Raw genomic sequence first — 511 nt, 5'->3', positions numbered from 1 at the left:
GGTCGAACCCTGAGGATTTCATTCCCTTTCATGCAGTGGCTCAAGTGGATCACACCATGAGGGTGATTTTGGGTTTCCTAGTATTTCTGACGATCCTGAAGACGCTCCGGTATTCCAGGGTCTTTTACGATGTGCGTCTGGCTCAGAGGGCCATCCAGATTGCCCTTCCTGGCATCTGCCACATGGCATTGGTGGTGTCCGTGTATTTCTTTGTCTTCATGGCATTCGGGTACTTGGTGTTCGGGCAGCACGAGTGGAACTACAGTGACATGATCCACGCCACCCAGACAATGTTTTCCTACTGTGTCTCAGCTTTTGAGAACACGGAATTTTTCAATAACCGGGTTCTCGGGGTCCTCTTCCTCTCATCTTTCATGCTGGTGATGATCTGCATATTGATCAACTTATTTCAGGCAGTGATTTTGTCAGCCTACGAGGAAATGAAGCAGCCCGTGTACGAGGAGCCCTCAGAAGAGGCAGAAGCCATGACTTATCTGTGTCGGTGCCTAAG

General features: G+C 49.7%; 1 protein-coding gene across 1 annotated transcript in view; it reads left to right on the top strand.

Moving 5' to 3' along the window:
• Positions 1-56: 56 nt before the first annotated feature.
• The window catches only part of LOC104986912 (polycystic kidney disease and receptor for egg jelly-related protein-like), a gene marked incomplete at its 3' end in the record, with an annotated part of 15,264 nt that continues 14,809 nt past the window's right edge, over positions 57-511 (top strand). Inside the window, exon 1 of the mRNA XM_010837630.1 lies at positions 57-498. Coding sequence (XP_010835932.1) covers positions 57-498 — 442 coding nt within the window. The remainder of the gene's footprint in view (positions 499-511) is intronic.

The sequence above is a fragment of the Bison bison genome, unplaced genomic scaffold (assembly GCF_000754665.1).
Source record: "Bison bison bison isolate TAMUID 2011002044 unplaced genomic scaffold, Bison_UMD1.0 scf7180017864079, whole genome shotgun sequence".
Classification (NCBI taxonomy): Eukaryota; Metazoa; Chordata; class Mammalia; order Artiodactyla; family Bovidae; genus Bison; species Bison bison.
This window is presented reverse-complemented; position numbering and strand designations above follow the sequence as displayed.